General features: G+C 34.9%; 3 protein-coding genes across 6 annotated transcripts in view; 2 read left to right on the top strand and 1 right to left on the bottom strand.

Annotated features, from left to right (window-relative positions):
• The window catches only part of LOC120413951 (actin-histidine N-methyltransferase), a 155,306-nt gene that overhangs the window by 26,455 nt on the left and 108,121 nt on the right, over positions 1 to 20,730 (top strand). The gene's annotated exons all lie outside the window — the stretch shown is intronic.
• The window catches only part of LOC120415303 (uncharacterized), a 74,966-nt gene that overhangs the window by 20,397 nt on the left and 33,839 nt on the right, over positions 1 to 20,730 (bottom strand). The window lies entirely within an intron of this gene.
• On the top strand, positions 4,065 to 4,788 carry LOC120415360 (uncharacterized). Its single transcript, XM_039576855.2, has one exon. It carries the CDS (start codon positions 4,117 to 4,119, stop codon positions 4,657 to 4,659), a length of 543 nt encoding a protein of 180 aa, XP_039432789.1. The 5' UTR covers positions 4,065 to 4,116; the 3' UTR covers positions 4,660 to 4,788.

Consider the following 20,730-nt stretch of genomic DNA (forward strand, 5'->3'; position numbering starts at 1 on the left):
GTGAAGTTTAGTCACGACTTTATGAAAATCAGTCATGAAATCTTGAATAGTGATATTCATGATTTCATGAACGAATATTCATGAACTTCGTACGAAGGAATATTCACGAATAGTCGTAAAACTATTTCAACCATGAATAAAATTCATGAATTTCTATTCATGATTTCATTAATAAAATTCATGAAATCATAATAGGTATCTCGAAATCATGAATAAAATTATTCGCGAAGTTTTGATTTCTCGAAATTCATGATTTCTCGCACACTTTTTTCCGTGTTGTTAGGCCGATGCAAACTTAAGCATCAACGATCGTCTCCAAAAAATTTGATGACCGGGGGGGGGGGGGGAAGGGGGGGGGGGAGGTTGTCAAAACCATCCTGACTTTCAAAAATCGAATTTTCGCTCAGTTTTTGGAAAATCAGTGTACATCTGTACATCTAAAGTTGTTCGCTGCCCAGGGCTCGAGGGGGTGCAAACAAAATAAATAAAATAAAAATAGAAATAACAAGCCATATTTTCAACATTTGAATGCAAAAAGTGTTTTAAAATGCATTTTACACTAGTTCAGTTGTTTTGCAATCTTTTTTTTTTTTCAAAAAATGTAAGATTTGACGAAAATAAAAATTTTAACGAAACATTTTTTTTTTGCGATACTAAACATCGAAAATTTTCAAAAATTTAAATGGTTTTAAATCAACCCAAACATGCTGAAAATTATTCTAAACGCCAGGGAATGCATTTTTAATTGATTTCAGCTGATTGAAAGTTAATTTCCATAAAAAAAATATGTTTTTGAAAAAATATTTTTTTGCCCCCCTGATTTTTTGGGACAACTTTGAAGGCGGGGGGCCGAAATTTTTTTTTCCCGTTTCTCGGGATATTTGTATATTTCCCGGGAATTCCCGAAAGTCAAGCGGAAGAATGCATTTTCTTATCTTTTTGACACCGGTGTTTTGAAAATGCACAGAAAAAATGATAGAACTTAGTCTGATTTCATGCAATTCAATTTACTTTTCATATTGAACTAATCAGCTCGTCTGAAAATATCATGTCAAGGAGTATTTAAGATAGTATATGTTTCTGAATCATTCAAAACTGGAAATAAATATTGCACATTTGTTGGGCAACAATATTTACGAAATTGCAGGATAAAAAAAACCATTAGAATTTCGGTAAACATTTTAAAGACAATTGGTGTTGTGTCATTTGAAAATGTTACTTATCTCTTCCCGCGATGATCAAAATTTAGTTTTTTTAACGTTTTGTTTAACAAGACCAAATTGAATGAAAATTGAATTGGTATCATTCAATAATTCAAAGAAGGTTGTAGATGAATAATTAGTTCAATTTGTTTAATAGTATTTGACACATTTACAATCATACCATAAATTAAAAATCATAAAAAAATAACTAGTTCGTATTATATGTACCCAAAGAATGCATAGCATAGCATAGCATAGCATTGGTGTCTACCCGTAGTTGCTACTCTGTTATTGACCAGGACCTCCAAGAATTGCTCCGTGGACCACAGATGAAGAGTAGGAACCAATCATCACCACTTCGCAACTTTCAAATGTCCCTATCATGCTAGCCAATCACAGCGCCGGCCACGACCAGTGGTAAGACACGGGGGAAGTGGATAGGAATTTTAGTCCGATACTTGAGTGATGAAGACCGCTAAATCAGCTGCGTCTTCGACAAAGTATCACGTGAGGTTTGAGTGTGTTAGTAAGATGGGTGTGAAGCCAGGATTCACCGTGGTAAGTGATGCGGCCGGTCAAATCTATTTATAGTCCTTAATTCTTCGTATGTTCTTGGATTCATTTTTTGAAGCTTTCCAATTCGGTTCACCAAGCTTTTTGTGGTGAATTCTGGTCGTGTTGAAAGTTCAATATTCGCCTAACAATTATGCAACCAGTGTCCTTGAATTCAACTTGCATTCAATATTGCATTTTCCTGTTCTTAGGTCACACAGATTCCAATCAAGTTTCTTGGATTCTTATAGCATTCTTAATCCTTCTAGTCAACTAAGCCTCGATGGTCTGGTGGTTAGCATTTTTGTCTGCTGACCCAAAGGACGGGGGATTGAACCCCGCCGCGAGCTAATGAATTTTTCGTTCATAATTATTCCTTCTTTCCATAATTTCTCGATAGGGGCAGATGGGAATCGAACCCAGAACCTTCCGCTTACAAAGCGAACAGCGTAACCATTCAGCCACGCCTACCCCTATTATATGTACCCAAAGAATGCAAACATAATTAAAACTCTCTTCATTTTTTTAAAAGCTGAGCTGAAACCAGTAGAAGATACTTGTCATAAAAAGATAATTTCCGCATGATTTTTTTTTTTCATTTTGACTATATGTGTCAATGTTAAACTTAATCATATTAACTCAAACCAAATTTCAAAGCAGGTTTTGGAACATGGATTTATTTAACTAACTGTTTAAACACTTTGATTTAAGAAATATAACTTTTCAACAAAAACATGCAATCAGTTTTGATTTATTACACGATTTGAAAGACAGAATTTTTTTTTTTGAGGTTGTAGGTATGATTTTTTGCAAGCAGATAAGCCATCAGTTATTCCTCACTCTCATTTTGTCAATTTAAGGTGCTGTCCTATACTTTTAAAATACAAAATATCAATCAGATACTGAATCAGGATAATTTTCAATAAATTTCAAATTTCCCGGGAATTCCCGGGATTTCTCGGGAAATTTGTTGAAAATTTCCCGTTTCCCGGGAAATGTGTAACCCCGGGAAATTGGACGCTCTATTGTACCAGCCTTAGTTGTCAACCCCGAGTCTTTTTTCAATTTAACAAGGAGAAGTAGCTTGCAGGATGCCAACCGAGTATCACGTTTAGTTTAAAGTTTTAAAGGTTTATTCAAAAATATTTTAGTATTTTCCAGTAAAAAAAAGTATCTGTGTCAATTTTGATCAAAATCGGTTAAAGTTTAAGCTCGCTTTTTATCGTTGAAGTATTTTTCTGCCAGGTGACGCAGTTCTCGCCCAAAATTACCCAAGTATGTGATTCTTGTAGGAAATTCAATTATCAACAACTTTGCCGAAGAGTGCAAAACGATCCGAGTTGGTCCTGATTTTTAGTGATTTTTCAGTAAAAAGTATTTTCTTATATTTTTTCTTTATACCCTTTATATACTTTCAAGTATATAAGCTGATTTCTTTTCATCGCATTGCTAATAACTCATCAGTATGAATTCGGATCTTCTTGCAGCCTTCGACAAAGTTGAAGGAAATTTAATTTCCTACAAGAATCTCACACTTGGGCAATTTTGGGCGTGACCTGCGCCACCTGCTGCCAAATTTCTGAAGCGATGTTTTTCCTCATAAAATTTCGCGATTTTCCCCATATAATTCAACGATAAAAAGCGACCCTTAAACCTTTACCGATTTGGCTCAAAATTGGCACAGTTACATATTAAAGAATCGAGTCAGGGGGTATCCCATGAGGTTTTCAAATATTTATAATTTTTCTTGTCACCCTAAGTGTATAGTCACGCAAACATTATTAAACTTTGCCAACAAATCTCACAAACTTCGTGAACCTTGAAAAAATCATGTAATGAGTTGAATTAAGGGGTAACATCAAATTGTTGCATTTGCCTGTGAATTCGTCTATCTATAACTTCCAAAAGATGCATCAAAATAGTTCATGATGAATTATGATGTATGATGTATTGACGATTTATGTTCAAAAATTTGCCATACGCAAAGTTTTTCTGGGAAAACGGGGTGTTTTTATCAGACATTCATCAAGTGAGCTTGCCATATTATGTGAATTGATTAAAGTTCGTGGAATTTTGATTTTGATAATGCTGATCTGGCTCTGTTTTGGGTTGTAATCTTTCCCAGAATTGCATACAGCAAAACTCATACGATTTAATGTAAATAAACACCCCACACAAAGTGCAACAGTCTGATTCCGTTTTTCACGCGTTTTAACACGTTTGGTGGCGCGGTCGAGCTGATTTTTTTTTGTAATTTCTTCGCTAGAATAATGATGAATCATTAGGTTGAAATAAAAACACAGAGTTCGCACCTAGATGAACCAGTTCGTAGCGAACCGTTGGCACGATAAGATTAGCAATCATGGCCAGTTCGTCGGATGTGAACCGAGCTCTCGAGGCGTGCGGATATTCTTCGGTGGGTGGTGATCTGGCCGGAATCATCGCCAGTGGCGTGAATCGAGCCACCGGATCGGACCGAAACGAGGCGGCCATGTTTACGGCGCAGCTGATCCACGAGAGTGGCGGATTTCAGTTCAGGGAGGAGCAGGATGGAGCTAATCAGAAATATAGACCGTACTACGGCCGTGGCTTTATTCAGCTGACCCACGACTACAACTACAAGGATGCGTCTCAAGATTTGTACGGCGATAAGCGGCTCATGAGTGATCCCGGTCTGGTGAGTCGCGACGACAAAACTTCGATGGATGTGTCGGTGTGGTTTTGGCAGCATAAGGTCCGCCCTGAAAATGGGCCAAGTCAGAACAACTTTGGTCTTACGACCAAGGCCATCAACGGAGGGATTGAGTCCAGCTCGAGCCATCCGTCGGCAGTCAAACGGTACAAGCACTACCGAGCTATTGCCAGCGCGTGGGGAATCAACAACGTTGCCATCAATCAGTACTAAGTTGACGTAGTTTGAATAAACTGAAAATGTATAGTTTTATAGGTTGCAAAATCTTTTTTCAATCAAGAAGTAAGGAAATTGATGCTCAATAAAGAAAATTATTTGAAATAAAACTTTCTTCCTAAAGCATATTAATTATCAAAAAATTGTCGAGAAACATTAACCCTCTACTGCCCAAATTTTTTTTCGATTTTTTTTATTTTTCCCGTTCCCCCTTCCAAGGTCATTTTGAGCAACTTTTGTTCTACGAAAAACTTTACTTCTCTTGTTTTATGTTTTTGTTGTTTAATTTTTAGTATTTTAATCTGCATTTAACTTGCTTAGTTTATGTTTGTTTTTGGTAGTATTTGGCCTACTCTACCACCTCCTATCATTACATTTTGCGTATTTAATGTTTTCATGTTTTTACAGTAACTTTTTAAATTTTTTGCATGTTTTTCACATTTTCTTCTATAAAATGGCACCATTATCATTTAAATTGTAATAAATGCGTAGAGGCATAGTCTGGGGCACTAGAAAAATTACAGCATACTTCTTTTTTCTTAAAGTATAGGAAATGTTAGTAAAAAACACAGCCAAAGTTGACCCAAAAAAAAAATACATTTTTAAAAACATTGGCAAAGTCACATAAAACAAGTAAAACTTCCAACCCATACATTTTCTAAAATTTCAAGAGTTCTTCTTTCCAATGCTTTTTAAAGATCAAAATTTGGTTGAAAAATGAATTTTTGGCGATTTTTTTTAATTCGAAGTCCGTCTAAAGGCGTATTTAAAGTTTATGAAGTTACGTCATAGAATAAAATGTGATAACACATAAAAAATCGGAAGAGTCAAGTCGGGAAATCGCAAAAGTCAAGAGTTTGCCCAAATCCACAAAAAAATCGGCAATATGTCAATAATCTGCAATTTTTCGTAAAAAATAGGGGATTGTCTGGGATTTCAAGCATACTTTAAAAAATATGTTCCAGCCCTTAAATTATTGATTGATGTTTTGTTCTTTTTTAGACAATCATACTCAATTTGTTTTGTGTGCTTTACTTGAAATTCCGGTTCCTTCTACTAATTAAATCTATTTGAGTGTGAAAAGCTATTTAATTAATTAAAAAAATAATATTGTTTGATTGCTACGGCATGGATTTTCACAGTTCTTCAAAACATTTTTAGGTAATTTGGAATTTGATTTATTTTTGATTGAGATCATCAAAATAAAAATAAATTAGTTTTTTCAAGTTTACTATTACGAAGTTTTTGAAAAGCAAAGCCAAAAATAATTCAAAATATTTTAATTAATAAAAATCTATTTTGAATATCTGTCTGATTCCATTCTGTAAATAGAGTACAAGCTCATCAATTCGATGCTTCTGTGCTCTCTTATGCTAACTAGATAGTGAAACCAGCAAGCCTAGTACAAGAGAGCACAGAGGCGTCAAGTTATGATCATCGAAAAGTTATTGTTCTGTTTTATTCGGTCACATTGCTGAATAGTTGGAAAAAATAATTTCTACTTCAGTATGATAATAGTTTTCTTTGCAGTAAATATTTGAAATTTAAATTCTTTATGCTTGTGGTTGCATTTTTTATTACAAAACCTTCTATTTTCTATAATTGGTAGTTAAAATAAATAGATAAAGCTTCATTCCAAATTACTATCTTTTTCCAGTAAAATAAAAAAAAATAATTTAAAAAGTAACGAAATTAAAACATGTTTTTTTCTTTTTAATAATATTAAAATGTTTATTTAGAATATCTAATATAACACAAAGTCAGCCAGTGCAAAAAAAGCATGCTGGAAAGTTTTATGATTACGGCTAAGCACTTTTCTTGTCATTATTTATAAGTGCACACGGTGTATTTTTTAGAACAAACTAATGATAAAAAATTCGGTATGTCTGATATTTGGCACCGTGAAAGAAGGGCTCTTTCCCGACATTTTGCGGTATATACCGAAATATTTCGTCGGGGGGTCTAGTGCAACTTTTTTTTTTGAAGATTTTTTTTTCGATTTTATGGGATATTTGTTCAAAAAAGTCACAGAAAATCGGTGCATTCATGTTGATATCATTCAAACTTCTTATGAATATGCCTTGGGGATTCTAACCAACTATATTTGACCAATATTTGACCTCCAGTAAAAAAAAAATCGAACCAAATTTACCAGAGCTTTCTTTGAAATAACCCCAAAATCCAAGCTGGAAACCCCGATACGACCGAAAGTAAATCTTTTCTTTGTACAATTTGTCATGAAATAACAGCAACACATTGCCCAGATACGAATTTTAGCATTAATGAATGCAAAACATAGATTAGTTATTTAATAAGCTGTTTATTACCCAATAGGTTCCGAAAATTATTTTTTCAATCCTCGGCCACATAACACCATTACATTTTTAAACATTTTAGAATCAATCACATTGTAGAAAACAGTTTCTGAACAAGTTCCATAAAAAAGTATCACTTTTGGTTCAATATAAGCAGAGATATGCCCAATTACCTGAAATAAATAGTGCCTTTCTCCAAAATTTCTTAATTTAATTACCTTTCACACTGCCTACTAAGATATTTTTTATGATGATAATATGTTATTAAAACGTAAAAATTATAACAAGTTTTGACGAAATTAATGAATTTATTCTATAGCATTCATTACAAATCTCAGTAGGCAAAGCCCATCGTGTGAAAGGTAATTAAATTAAGAAATTTTGGAGAAAGGCTCTATTTATTTCAGGAAATTGGGCACATCTCTGCTTATATTGAACCAAAAGTGATACTTTTTTATGGAACTTGTTCAGAAAACTGTTTTCTACAATGTGATTGATTCTAAAATGTTTAAAAATGTAATGGTGTAATGTGGCCGAGGATTGAAAAAATAATTTTTGGAGCCTATTGGGTAATAAACAGCTTATTAAATAAATAATCTATGTTTTGCATTGTTTAATGCTCAAATTTGTATCCGGGCAATATGTTGCTGTTATTTCATGACAAATTGTACAAAGAAAAGATTTACTTTCGGTCGTATCGGGGTTTCCAGCTTGGATTTTGGGGTTATTTCAAAGAAAGCTAGAAATCTGGTAAATTTGGTTCGATTTTTTTTATTGGAGGTCAAATATGGGTCAAATATAGTTGGTTAGAATCCCCAAGGCATATTCATAAGAAATTTGAGTGATAAAAACATGAATGCACCGATTTTCTGTGATTTTATTGAGCAAATATCCCATAAAATCGAAAAATAATCTTCAAAAAAAAAAGTTGTTCTAGACTCCCCGACGAAATATTTCGCTGGACCCCGCAAAATGTCGGGAAAGAGCCCTTCTTTCACGGTGCCAAATATCAGACATACCGAATTTTTTATCATTGAGGTCTCGAAAAAATACACCGTGTGCAGTACATGCGAAAGCACCCGAAAATGTATTACAAAAACTAAAGCGGCCAGCCCTACTACGTTGTGTTTACCGCAGAGAGGATTCTGAGATCACATTTCACAGAATCTACAGGGGAGGAAGGATGCGTGGACATACCGTACCGAACGCTCCGGTTAATATTTTAATACAGCAATTCCATTTGAAAAGAGCCTAAACCGAAAAAAAAGTTCTCCGATCGGTCATCGCTGAAATTTTTAAGTTATCGCAGTTTTAGTGAAAAAAGTTGATTTATTGCCGATTTCGTCATTTTCCTGTTTTTGCGCGCGGCGCGTCAAAACACGCAGTTTTTATTTTCAAAAAATCATATCTCAGAAACGTACGGTTCGACATCGCCAATTTTTTGATATGTTATGTGAAATTTTCCGAGGAATCCGATAAAAATATTTTCAGACATAGGCTCTTTGGTCCAGACACGGTCAAAACGCCATTTTAAGTTTTCATACGACTTTTTCAATAGTTAAGCTAGATTTTTGGAACTTCTTACTATTTTTTCCAAATAGCCAAACTCATCATCCTTCTTTTGCGTCTAAGACAGCTAAAATCGGATGAAATGGCGCGGAGGTATGATTTTTCGAAAAAAGTGGTTTTTGCGAAAAATGACGAAAATTGCCATTTTTAGAACCACCCTAGCACGATGTAGGTCACCCTAATGGCCAAACAAAAAAATACGGGTCTAATTATTTTGGCCAAGGAACCCCCAGAAAAATTTTGAGCCCGATCGGAGAACTTTTTTTTCGGTTTAGGCTCTTTTCAAATGGAATTGCTGAATATGTATTTAGAACACAAAAAATGCTTTTGATCTTCAAAAATATCGCAAAAAAAAGTTGAAAAAAATATAAATCCTTGAAGACAAAATTATAAAATATACCTTAAATAATACATATTTTGAAATTGTTAAAATTGTTTGATGTACAACAAGAATTTCAATCAAGTTCAAAGCGATTTTTTATTTCTTCGCGCGAATAGAAATTTAGTTTATTATGACATTTTTTCCAGGAAAAACCGTTGGACATAAACATTGCCCCTTTGCGATTATCGTGAAACTTTGCCCCCTTAGTTGGGGCAACTTTTTTCGTTTTCGTGTGAGTTGGAGGAGAATAACAAAAAAAAAAATCTTTAAAAAAAAAGTCCAATCAAAATCAACAATATCAGCAAACCTTTCGCGCTACCAAGAAAATTTCAACAATCAAATTTCGCTGCGCAAATTACGTCGTAATCTTCCTCGCGAGTTAACGGTAAAAATGGGAAGAAACGCGTGCAAACACGACTGTCAACGATCACTCTTCGCCTCTGAGCGGTGTGCGGTTTTTCCACTAGATGAAAATGAGTAAGGCCATTTCCACGGAACAATTTGTTTTTTTTTCGGGAAAATTTTTTTGGGAAAATTTGCCACAACGTTTTTCATTCTCGCGGTATATAAAGTACTCCTTGATATCACGATCTGGGGCAGTTCTAGCAAATCTTCGAACTACGTCGGACACACATCGATGCTCATCATAGGGGCAAAAGTCAATGATGTACTCAAATTTTGTGGTTATCCTGAAGTCAGTGCATACCTGGCCGCGATCGTCGCGATTGGGGTTAGTTCGGTAGTTCAGGACCTCAACGAAGCTGCCATGTTTTTGGCTCATCTGATTCACGGCAGCAGTGGATTTCGACAGCGGGAAGAGATTGACAGTTCCACCCCCTTCTATGGCCGAGGCTTTATCCAGTTGAGTCGGGAAGACAGCTACCGTGAGGCATCTCCGGAACTCAACGGCGATGAGCAGGCCCTGGTGGTTGATCCCGATATCGTTACTCAGGATGCCTGGCAGACGATGAAGGTGTCCGTTTGGCTTTGGAAGTGCAAAGTTCAGCGGGTTGGCGGTCCCAGCGAGAACAAATTTCGACGGACGACGATGGTTGTTAAGGGAGAGGCTGAATCTGGCCCAGATCATCCCACCGCAGTGCTGCTGTACGGATTGTATGTTGAGATTGCCAAGTTTCTTGGTGTTGCCGACTGCGAGTTGGCAAGCAATGAGTGTTAAATTTTGTTTAAAGTGTTGTATTTATCAATATTTGTTGAATTCCGAGTCAACACTACTTTGAAAGTGATTTTGATTTGTTCCAAAAAAAAGGTGTTGTGTAAACGACCTCATGAATAAACAATCTTGTAACTAGCATTATCTTTCGGCAATCCAACAAGCCGAAATATTTCCCTCCTGTGAAATATTCATGTCCCTCAACCCCCCCAATCAACCAGCCAGCATTTGATTCATCTTATTCCTGGGTTAGAGAATCCTTCCTCCTCCCAGCCGTCACCGCCTGATTGCAAAACTGATTGGTTTGTAGTCCTATCACATTACACGTATCTGGCGGACTTCACGGTAGGCTACAGCTTCCGCGTCGTTCTCTTGAAAAGTTGAAAGGTAAATATTGTTGGTGTTCGGGTTTTCCGGTCGGAAGAGTTACGCTTGTTCGCGGAAATTGGGCACTTTTGAAGGACTGTGGGTTGAGGAATTGAACGATGCGCGCTGTCGGAGATGCCTTCGGCGTCACAAGTTTGAGAAGAAAACTAACCCTTTGTCGTCACTAGAAATTTGGATTCACTTGTTTAGTTTTATTTATTTAAAAATTTCAATCCTTGTCTATATCCTATACATCTGTTTTTTAACATTCATGTCTTAGTCGTAAAATCAGAAAAATTCTGACATAATTATTTTTTTCTTTTATCAGGTTTGAAAAAAATCACAGTTCACAAATCCTGTATTGAAACCATATTTGCAAGTAGGGGAAATTCTCGTATGTCTGACAGGTTACCCACATTGTTTAGGTATTTTTAGCCATTTTTGGATGACGCACTAATGCTTTCCCGATTTTGGCGACATCTCTCTTTTGGCAACATAAAAATCACCTCAATTTGGTAACACTGGATGACACTGTACAAAACATCAACAAAATACGAGCAAATAAAAAAACAAAATTAAAAAAAGAGAACCGTCAAACAAGGGAAGTAAAAAGTTTTGTAAAACAAAAGTTGCTCAAATTAACCTCCTGCTTACCTGCTCCAAATTTAAGTTAAAGTATTGTTCAGCAGTTGAGAAATCGGTAAAATTTTACTGAACACTGTTTGAAAAAACTAAGTGTTTCAACACAGAAAAATTTTAAAAAATCAGAAATATGAGTTTGGGCATTAGAGGTTAGGTCTGCATTATTTCAGTATTCTTTGTTTACATTTACTCACTTATATTTTTTGACCGAATTTAGTAGATGAAAAATCGATAAATTTAAAAACTTTAAACCATCTGTCAAAATGAACAAAAATGGATCGAAAATTGCTTGTGAGGCGAACATTACTTCCAAACTTAAAATTTTGGTAAATTTCATCAAAAAATGGTTATGAAATCGGTTAAACTTTACCGAATTCGATAAACAACACTGTACAAAACATCAACAAAATACGAGCAAATAAAAAAACAAAATTAAAAAAAGAGAACCGTCAAACAAGGGAAGTAAAAAGTTTTGTAAAACAAAAGTTGCTCAAATTAACCTCCTGCTTACCTGCTCCAAATTTAAGTTAAAGTATTGTTCAGCAGTTGAGAAATCGGTAAAATTTTACTGAACACTGTTTGAAAAAACTAAGTGTTTCAACACAGAAAAATTTTAAAAAATCAGAAATATGAGTTTGGGCATTAGAGGTTAGGTCTGCATTATTTCAGTATTCTTTGTTTACATTTACTCACTTATATTTTTTGACCGAATTTAGTAGATGAAAAATCGATAAATTTAAAAACTTTAAACCATCTGTCAAAATGAACAAAAATGGATCGAAAATTGCTTGTGAGGCGAACATTACTTCCAAACTTAAAATTTTGGTAAATTTCATCAAAAAATTGTTATGAAATCGGTTAAACTTTACCGAATTCGATAAAACAAACTTAGTGTGTAGCGGTCTCCTTAAATGGGACTTAAGTTTCGATCTCACTAGGTTTTTTGGCTAAATTTTTCCTAGTTTTTGTTTAATTGCACCTTCTGTTACCAAGCTGTTATTGAAAAGGAAATAGTTGCAAGGAACACAAAATCACTATGAACCAGTTATTCACACAAGTTTTAAAATTGTTATTTCGATAAATAAAATGAATTGAATTGAATTGAAAAAATGGGGCTTAATAATTCGAGTTTTTCATACCAATCAAATCTAAATATTTAATAGAAATAATGAATATTTAAATACTACAGACTAAGATATTTTTACCCAGTTCGGTAAATGTTACCGATTTTTCAATTGCTGAAAGGTTCGGTAAACTTAAAACTACAAAATTTTATAAAATTTTACCGAAATTCGGTAATGAAGTTCATTATTGTTCATCTTACTACTGATTCTCTGTAAAATTTTGTTCATTTTGACAGATGGTTTGCCGATGTAAACTTCACCGATTTTTCAAATACCGAATTAGGTAAAAAAAAATCTTGGTGTGTAATGAGCAACTTTCTACGAATTCATCTGATTTCGCACAATTTTATTTTTTGCATTTGTTGATTTTGTTCAAAATTCTTGGGGGCCTTCCCTATGACCAAAGAAGCAGTTTTGTGTCGTTGGTTCACCCGTACAAGGCTCCCTTCAATTTTGGCAGCTGTCCATGCAAAAATGTTACGAAAATATTCGAAAATCTTTTGAAGGAATTTCCTTATCGGGTTGAGTCTTGTGCAAACTTGTAGATAATGATGAGGACTATTTAGAAAAACCTATTTTTTTTAATTTTACTTTTTTGTTATGTTTAAGGGGACAAAAACCCGCAACTTTTGAATCATAAAAAAAAATGAACAGAAATTTTGCCACCAAGTTATTGTTTTTGTTTATTTTTGTTTTTTTATTTTTGGAAAAATAGTAGTTGGAAAAATCTGTATTTTTTAATGCTAAATCAATTAAGCAATCGAAAAGTACTTTAAATTTTTTTTCCATAAAGTGCACCGTTTTTAAGATGCACACACTTAGATTTTTTTACCGAATTTTCAACTGCTGAACAGTTTGGTAAACCGAAAATTACCGAATTCGGTAAAAAAATACCAAAATTCGAAAATGAAGTTCATTGTTGTTCATCGTAAACCGGAATTCGGCAAAATTTTGTGTATTTTGACAGATGGTTTACCGATCAAAACTTTATCAATGTTTCAGCTACAGAATTCAGTAAAAAAAATTGAATGTGCGGTAACCTTAACTTTAATTATAACTGAAAAAATCAGCTTTTCAATTTTATTAAATAGTGTCCATGACTGTACATTTCTAAAAATATTTTTTCCGATAAGTTGAGAAAATTTCCTATAGAATGGCCTAAGAGACCTTGAAGATTGAACCTCATCTATACCTACAGCTTTGCCGATCAGAAAATTCCTTCTAAAAATACAGATATTCGATTATGTACGTAACATTTTTGTATGGACAGCTGCTAAAATTTAACGGAACCTTGTATGGGTGAACCAATGACACAAAATGGCTTCTTTGGTTATAGAGAAGGTCATCAAAAATTTTGAGTTTGAGTTTAAAAAATATAAATAAAATCCATTTCCGGGTTTGGTTAAGAAGTGCTCAAATTTCAAAATGTTTTAAAATATAAATTTTCACAAAATCTATTATTATATACTCTCATTGTAATACCTTTTTTCTTTCAGGTAAGTCCCCAATATCCATCGTCTTTTGTATTATCTACGGAGTGAGTAATTCATTGTTTGACATCTATATCTATGAGTATACAGGGAAATCGGGATGACTTTTCCTACATTTGAAAATGGATTGAGTAATGCCATCACCTTAAGTAGGTATTAGACTTTTACAAACAAACGAACAAACTTGCCTTCTTTGACAATTTGGCAGTTTGCCTGCAATCGTTTGCAAAATGTCATACATTTTGCTCTGTTTGCGATTCTGCGAGTTTGTTTGTTTGTTTGTCATAGTGTAATACCTCCTTTATACTATCCCCTTTTTTTGCAAGCCTGCCGAATTCACACCAGTTTTCCTTTCAATCCCTTTCAACCATGGATTGAATCATTCTTTTCACATTGTCTAGGCTTTTTTTGTTTTATGTGTCGAATTATAAAAAAAAAAATCATTTTCAAAAATCTAGGCAACCCCCGTGCAACATTCACAAATTGTCAACGATCAAATTTTCAAACATGTTGCGCTCAACTGCCCGAAAAGGTGCTCAACCACTTTTCGGCTCTGTATGAGTTTTCACTTTGGGCAAAGTTTTCCGCCCCATCCCCCCTCCTCCCCCTTGATGGATGGAATGTTTACGGGTCCACATTCCATGCCGGACATATTTTCCAGCCGAAAGGATAATTGCCGAATTCCAGTGCCGAGTTTGTGAAGCACGTTGCTCTGCCTGATGGTATTTCAAAATCGATATACACGTTCCACATCCCACGGATATTATTTCCCCGGAAATTTCGGGGGCAAATGGACACCGCGGAGATGGTGATGAAAGGTCAAATTTGAGCAAACACTTTTCACGCATCTGCTACGTGGTTGGCGCGTGTTTCAAAGAAAAAGTGAGAAATGTTGATTATGGGTAAATACCAGCGTAAATATTTTTTTGGTGGAGACTCCAAGTAAGGGTTTCTGTATTTGCATTTTTTTTTTGGTTGCCAAAAATAATCAAGGCTGTCGATTTCAACGTGGGCGTATACAATCTAAAATTTATAAGGATTTTCGCATTTGTGTTTGTTACACTGTAAAGTTGGAAATGTAACACGATTAGAAAATAAAAACGGGGTTGAAATGGTTATTTTTTCAGGCTATGAATGAAACATTTAAATTTCATGTGAGATTCGACGAAACGAGTCGTATAGAAACTATGTTTCTTACTTTAAGAGCTGAAAGCAGGAGTGCCTGTTTTTTCAGGGTTGAAGAGCCTTAGGGGTAAAATTTGATGATTTTTGTAAAGCTGAATTATTTTTTTCTTTGCATTCTACAACTTTTTTTACAACTTGTTACATAAACTATTATTCAGGTTTGGCTCAAACTTTGCATACATGTTACTAAAATGCTTTGTTATTGTTAAAAAATCTGTTTCAAATAAGGATTTTTCAGATTGATTTGGCGAAGTAAAGAAAATTCAGTTCCCTCTATAAAAATACCAGGTTTATTTTTTTTTACACAAAAAATCAATTTTCGCCAAAATATGTTTTTACTTCTTTAAATTGTCATCTTTAGAACTATGGTTCAGAGTGATGAAAATTCGTTTGCCCAAGTTATGAATAAAAAAAAGTGATTATTCAGGGTCAATTCTCCATAAAATCGGCAGAATTCAAGACATATTGTTGTTCATATTTTTTAATTTGATTGAAATTTTACAGGGGGGTATTAAAAAATCTTTACCTTGGGAGGAAGTTTCTGATCCCTTTGGTGTCTTCATCAAAATAGTAGATATTGGTCAGGGCTATTCAAATGACAGGTTATACTTAAAAAAACCCCATGTTTTTAATTGATTTTTATCAATAAAAGTTGAATTTACAAAATCCGTACTCTTAGATTTTCTCACCCAAACGGCGGTCGCATGATTGTGATGCATGGCGGCATGAAAGTATATCAGATTCTGCATGAAAACTGTCCTCATGCATTTTTTGCGATATACCGACAATTATCGACATTACCGACGGCTTTTTGGTTGTGTTTCACACAAAAAAACCCTTAACAGAACGAGGATTAAATCACCAACTTCTTGGTTATTGAAGCGACACGCTACCACCGCGCCATGGACGCTAGATGAATTGTGAGAGACAGAGCACCAACATATCCTTCTTTCTGGAGTGTTGCTCGGGGACGCACCAGCATTATATGTGTTGGTGAGAACTGCAGATCGCTGAAATGTTTACACGCGGGCAAAAATGATCTACGGGCTTGCTGCAAAAAATGTTATAAACTGTCACATTTTCTGCAGCAAATCCACTGTTGCAGATTTTGAGATATATTTTTGCTTTGGGTGTATGATTTTTTACAGACATTTTATAGATATTTTATTTTGAGTCACAGAGAAGTATAAATACAGCAAAATACTGAACTTCAATATTACGCCCTTTTCAATGCCAGTCTTGATTTTAAAACTTTGAAATTATTTTTTTTAGGGGGATTACAAAATTTCACGAATTAATCCCCTTTTTTATTGGAAATCTGGTCCTTAGTTTTTGAGATATCGGCAATTAAAAATGAGATCTGCTTGGGTGAAAATTAAAAAACTTAAATTGAAAATATTGTTTCTTTATACATAAGTGGCTGTATCTCAGAAACGAGAAGACAAATCATCTATGTTTTTTGAACAATTTTATTGAAAATCATCAAAAATTTTCGAAACTTGTTTTCACAAATGGATACCATTTTTAAAAATAAATGAAATAGATTTTTATAGCTAAGATCAAACGTTAAGGATTTGCATGATATTTGTCCTAATTGGTAATTTTGGTCTCTTATCACGAATCCGAGGTCCATTTATCGATATCTTGCGACGGAAAGGCGGTACGACCCCTTTCAGTTTTGAACATTAGAAAAAATATTTGTATTTCAATAATTTTTCAGCCCGAAATGATAACTGGGAAATTTTGTATCAAAAAAAGTTGCATTATGTAAAATTGAAATCTCAATTTAATGGCTTATTCAAAATTCCGAAAAAAAAACATATTTCATAAAAAAAGAACCAAACATAAAATTGAGACGTGTAATTTTATGTGCTTTTGGAATCTGCAATAACCCAGAAGGTTATTTTTCCATTAAAACCTTTCAGGCCTGATGGGTCGTAGAGTAAATCGGGGCAACAGTGCGCACGGGGAAAGAGTGCGCACCAGCCTTTTCTGGCCTTAATTGCAATGAAAATTTCCAATATTTAGCTGGTGAATGTGTCTATGGGTATGCTATTTGTGCGTCAAAAAAAAGTTTAAAAAATTTAATCGCTTAATTTTTACGGGCAAAAATTATTTTTTCGCTATTTTATTAGTAAATTTTATGTTTGAAATACTAGGTTTACAAAACCTAAGATTAACCAAATCAAAAAACCTAGTATGCAGCATGATTACTGTGGTAATTACGATTAAAATCGTGTAAAGATATTCACTGAATTGTTTTTCGAAAATGTACAACGACCTTTCTAAAATAAAAGGTGTTCGGGGCAAGTGCACTTAAATTTGCCATACAATTTTACATGTAGAAAAAATAAAAGTTCCTCAAATTAATTGATTTATAAATAACAAAAACATGTTAAAACGATGAAAAAATTACATACGTGCATAAAACATATTTTTTTTAAACAAATAACCCTAAATATGGTGGTTTTCAAAAATTTAAATTATTGAGACTTTGAACTGCTTGTCAAAAATACCCCTTTAAGGGGTTACATACATTTAAAATTTCATATTACCGAAAATTCACTAAATTCACTTAAAAGATGAGTTTCAATCACTCCTGAAAGTTTCATGAAGATATTTCGTGACTGAACTGAGTAAGAGACAATTTAGGTTCACAACTTTGCCATACGCAAAGCGAACTGTCAAATTTTGTGAACGTTTTTCTCTAAACACCGAGTTGATTTACGGGTTCCACGATATCTCGACATGGGATGGAACAAATTGACTGAAATTTGGGTAGAAGAATTCCAAGATATATCCCGTGTGCATGACGAAGTCCGATTTTGAAATAACGATTTTTTTTTTAAATTACAAAAATTAAAAACTGACGATTTTTTATATGAAAAACATAGAACATTTTTATCTTTTTTTAAATTAAGTTTTTGAAAATCGGCCTTTGTCATGCACACACACCCAGAACTGGGTATCGGCATACGAGAGGATAAAGAGCAAGATTCGGTAGTAAAATGGTACTGTGTGCGGACGGAGAGGACAAATCCCGAAATTACCGAGAGTACTTTACTCATGGTTCATCTTCAAAAAAAGTTCATCTATCAAAAAAAAAGTACCGGTACCGAGACTCGAACCCAAGACCTTCGGCATATTGAACCGTGCCTTTGCCGTATGGGCCATTAGGGTGTAATATGGTTGTATGGAAAAAAATTAAGTTGTCCAAATTTAACGAGCACAGCAATTTTTCAGTTCCTTTTAGGGTCCTTAACAACTCCCCAAAGTTTGGGAACGATTGGTTTAGGCCTCGCTTTGCGCAAAGCGATTCAATTTTCCATACAAATTTGTATGGGAAAAATCATTTTTTTGAATTTTGATATTTAAAAAATCCACGTTTCACGCTATATCAAAACCGGATTCATATTCTGATGCTCTGGAATGTGCTCTACAACTTTCCCGAAGAGAGTATGGTGCTAACTTGCTCCTATAAAAAGATACAGCGTGTTCAAAACTCGTCTAAAACGTGTTTTTTGATCGAAAATCACGTTTTAGACGAGTTTTGAGGACGCTGTATCTTCTTACAGGAGCAAGTTAGCACCATACTCTCTTCGGGAAAGTTGTAGAGCACATTCCAGAGCATCCGAATATGAATCCGGTTTTGATATAGCGTGAAACGTGGATTTTTTAAATATCTAAATTCAAAAAAATGATTTTTCCCATACAAATTTGTATGGAAAATAAAATCGCTTTGCGCAAAGCGAGGACTAAACCAATCGTTCCCAAACTTTGGGGAGTTGTCTAGGACCCCAAAAGAAACTGAAAAATTGCTGTGCTGGAAAATCGATTTTGATATTACACCCTAATGGGCCATTAGGGTGTAATATGGTTGTATTGAAAAAAATAAAGTTGTTCAAATTTAGTGAGCACAGCACCTTTTCAGTTCCTTTTGGGGTCCTAAACAACTCCCTAAAGTTTGGGAACGATTGGTTAAGTCCCCACTTTGCGCAAAGCGATTCAATTTTCCATATAAATTTGTATGGAGAAAACATTTTTTTTAGATTTCGATATTTTAAAAATCCACGTTTCACGCTATATTGAAACCGTATTCATATTCGGATGCTCTGGAAGGTGCTCTACAACTTTTCCGAAGAGAGTATGGTGCTAACTTGTTCCTATGAAAAGATACAGCGTGTTCAAAACTCGTCTAAAACGTGTTTTTTGCTCGAAAAGCACGTTTTAGACGAGTTTTGAGGACGCTGTATCTTCTTTCAGGAGCAAGTTAGCACCATACTCTCTTCGGGAAAGTTGTAGAGCACATTCCAGAGCATCAAAACATGGATTTTTTAAATATCAAAATTCAAAAAAATGATTTTTCCCATACAAATTTATATGGAAAATTGAATCGCTTTGCGCAAAGTGAGGACTGAACCAATAATTCTCAAACTTTGGGGAGTTGTATAGGACCCCAAAAGGAACTGAAAAATTGCTGTGCTGGAAAATCGATTTTGATATTACACCCTAATGACCCATGTATAAAAATTCCCAAAACTAGCCTATAATTATCATAAGAATCATTTCCCCATCATTATCTAAAAAAAGATATTTTTGAAAATTCAGGCAAGAAAGGGTTAAAACAATATTTTGATTTTAAAATTTCGTGTTTTTTGTAAGTTTGCAAAGTTATTTTTTAGAGTGCAACAATGTTCTACAAATTTGTAGAGGCAGACAATTTTAGGAATTTTGATTCCTAAAGGACCACCCATAAACCCCGTGGACACTTTTTGAAAACCTCAAACCCTGCGCTGTAATACAAGGTTATAATGAGTGGCCAATACACAAAATGGTTTCGATTATGATGAGTATGGTTACAAAAAAAATCCACGCCAATTGTATTGTAACTTTCCAACAGGAAAAGTGTAAATTAGAACCAATTGAAAACATAAAAAACGAAAAACATGAACTTAATGAAGAAATCACAAACACATGGTTTTGGCAAATTACTAATTTCCAGACAAATTGTTCACAAACCTGTACCATTTAAGGGGAAACTGACAAGTTGCAAGTGGAACCAATTTATGTTCGGAAGCCAAGCTTCCAGTAACAAAACCGATATCTATTTTAGCACCAACCTTGGCACTGCAGGACAGTGAAGGTGCCATAAAAAGTTAAACAAACATATGGAAGACGGTGATGGTGATACCAGCTGGCACCAGAGAGAGCCCTCTCACCGGTCGGTGTGTGGTCCAAAGTTATAAATAAGATTTCCCACAACACATTCCACGTGTGTGTGTGTTGTCCACAAGTTGTTCCCTGCCGGTCCACCCTCTCACAAAGGACAAACCACATTATCTCCGTCGAACAATAAATAACTTCCAACTTGTGTTTCGGTTCTACACCTTCCAAGTTTCCACCAACGCCAACGCCGTCGTCATTTAGGAGGAAAAACCACAAGAATTTATTTATTATTGTTGTCTTTTAAAGTTATCTGGCTGCTATATAGTTTGGAAAGACCTAGACAAACTGCCACCGGCTTTTCGTACCCCACATCCGTCGATGCTGGGGTTCGCCGGAAGTGTGACGATGCCAACCGGAAAGGGTGCAGAGCCCAGTTTGGTCCTTGCTGGTTCCGTTGTACGGTAAAGTGGAGCGGGGTTGAAAATGATAATAAAATATTATGCCTGCTTTGCCGGAGGTTTGTCTGTGTTGATAAAAGAACCCATCCAAAAGCGCCACCTCTTGGGGCTAGTAGCTTTGAAACGTCCTTGGGGGGTTGCTGGGCGGTAGGACCTGGTCTATCGCTGTGGAAACATTCATTGCCGGTTTCCGGTGGGTG

The sequence above is a fragment of the Culex pipiens genome, chromosome 3 (genome assembly GCF_016801865.2).
Source record: "Culex pipiens pallens isolate TS chromosome 3, TS_CPP_V2, whole genome shotgun sequence".
In the NCBI taxonomy this organism is placed as follows: domain Eukaryota; kingdom Metazoa; phylum Arthropoda; class Insecta; order Diptera; family Culicidae; genus Culex; species Culex pipiens.

What these genes read in the sequence shown, in the direction of transcription:
- LOC120415360 (XM_039576855.2), top strand. Translation starts at nt 4,117, where the DNA reads ATGGCCAGTTCGTCGGATGTGAACCGAGCTCTCGAGGCGTGCGGATAT.